The sequence below is a fragment of the Oryzias melastigma genome, linkage group LG15 (genome assembly GCF_002922805.2).
Source record: "Oryzias melastigma strain HK-1 linkage group LG15, ASM292280v2, whole genome shotgun sequence".
NCBI lineage: Eukaryota > Metazoa > Chordata > Actinopteri > Beloniformes > Adrianichthyidae > Oryzias > Oryzias melastigma.
Genome location: NC_050526.1, coordinates 30,476,322 through 30,478,113, shown reverse-complemented (window position 1 = coordinate 30,478,113; position 1,792 = coordinate 30,476,322). Strand labels below are relative to the sequence as shown.

At 53.7% G+C, this 1,792-nt stretch overlaps 1 protein-coding gene across 1 annotated transcript; it reads left to right on the top strand.

The window, feature by feature from the left end:
* Nucleotides 1-620: 620 nt before the first annotated feature.
* Nucleotides 621-1,438, top strand: zgc:110222 (uncharacterized protein LOC550336 homolog; the record flags this gene model as incomplete). Its single annotated transcript, XM_024264017.1, is given in 2 exon segments — nucleotides 621-881; nucleotides 953-1,438. Coding segments are annotated over 2 exon segments (468 nt in total). The 3' UTR covers nucleotides 1,162-1,438.
* Between the last annotated feature and the right edge of the window lie 354 nt (nucleotides 1,439-1,792).

The following is a 1,792-nucleotide window of genomic DNA, read 5'->3' as shown; positions in this document are numbered from 1 at the left end:
GAGGAGGAAGAGGAGGAGGAGGAAGAGGAGGAGGAAGAGGAGGAGGAGGGGGGGAGCTGGAGGGGATGGAGCCTTCACCCATCTTCTGATGGGTGAAGGCGGGGTTCACCTGGACAGGTATCCAGTCTGTCTCAGGGCCTCAATCACACACATCCACACCTCGGGGGAATTCGTAGGAAACTCACACCAAAAATCCAGTGATGCTGATTTGACCACAGAAATGTGAACGGCGGCTCATTTGACTGCAGTCAATGTGAAGATACCATCTTCTCTTCTCCAGAACCTGAACTAGACACTAGGAACAGATGAGGGTTTAGTGCATGTGCAGCAGAGCTGTTGATGGAAAGAAGATCATTCATTCAAACAGAGTCTGTCCAAGACAGTTTGGTTGATTTGAAAGGAGAAATACTCTAAATTATTTCTTATCACATTTGTTCTCTTTCAGAAGAAAAATGTTAAAACTTTGAAAACAGGATTTTCATGGGAGGACTCTCAGGAATCAGGTTCATGAACTTCTAAAACTCTGTTCTCTGTCGTTGGGTTTGATTAACTGTTTCTGCAGACAGGTAGGACTGTAGGACCTCTGGTCACCTGACCTGGGGGCGTGGTCTCCTCTCCAGACATGGCGGTGCAGCTGTGGTGCCTGTCATTCCGGCAGCCGTACGCCGGCCTGGTTCTGGACGGCGTGAAGACGGTGGAGAGCCGCTGGCGGCCCCTTCTGGCCCCCCTAGAGAACCGGACCGTGGCGGTCCACGTCGCTCGTCAGGACTGGCAGGGGGAGGAGTGGAGGGCGGTCCTGAGCGGGGAGCTGAGGATGAATGCCGCCCAGATCGGGGCGCTGCTGGACTCCGGGGAGAGGCTGGGCCGGGGTGTGGTGGCAGGTGGGCGTCGGCCTGACCGGCGATCTGCTGATCTCACACCTGTAAGCTTCACCTGTCCGCTTCTTCTCCAGGATTGGTGGATGTGGGAGAGACCTGGCTGTGCCCCGCCTCCCTAGGGGAGGAGGAGCTTCAGGACCTGCAGCGAGCAGCCGTTCTGATTGGTCTAGAAGGGAAACACCTGACTCGCCTGTCGAACCCTCGGTGGCTGCGGGAGCCGCTGAGCTGCCGGGGACAGCGCCACCTGTGGACGGTGGAAATCCCTGCACACCTGTTACCATGACGACAGGAGCGGACGGAGGCAGACAGGGCACACGCTGGCAAACCAGCAAGAAGCCCCTCCCACTTCTAAAGGGCTGTGAACTCAAACCAGAGACACAGGTGTGTCAGGACAGGTCCGACCCCTCAGAAACAGGTCACTGCTAATGTAGGATTTCTCTGTTCCTCAGGGTTAAAGGTCAGGGTGAGGGGCGGAGCAACCCCCCCCACCACCTTTGAGTCAATAGTTAAAGATTCAGAAACGAGGACATTTTAAAATGAAATAAACTTTTATAAACTTGTACTTTGTCCTTCTGCTCTGCTGTTCGTATTTGACACTCTTCTGAAGTCTTCATGCCACGTGTTCTAGCTCCGCCCCCAGTAAGGGGTCAGGCTACAGGTCATGGATTTATTTAGTTTTTCCTCTCTATAAAGAACCCTAAACGAGTATTTCGATCCATTTACGTATTCCTCTAAAAGCCTGCTGTCAGCACCAGCCCCTCCCATACCCAGGAAAACGAGTGGGTCCTCACTTGCTGATGTCACAGAGTGAGACCCGCCCCTTTCAGGATGAGTCTGCACTACTTAAGGCGCGGCTCCTCACATTTCTCTGGTTCCGTGTGGGGAGGGGACAATGGAGAAAACTTTAAGTGAAT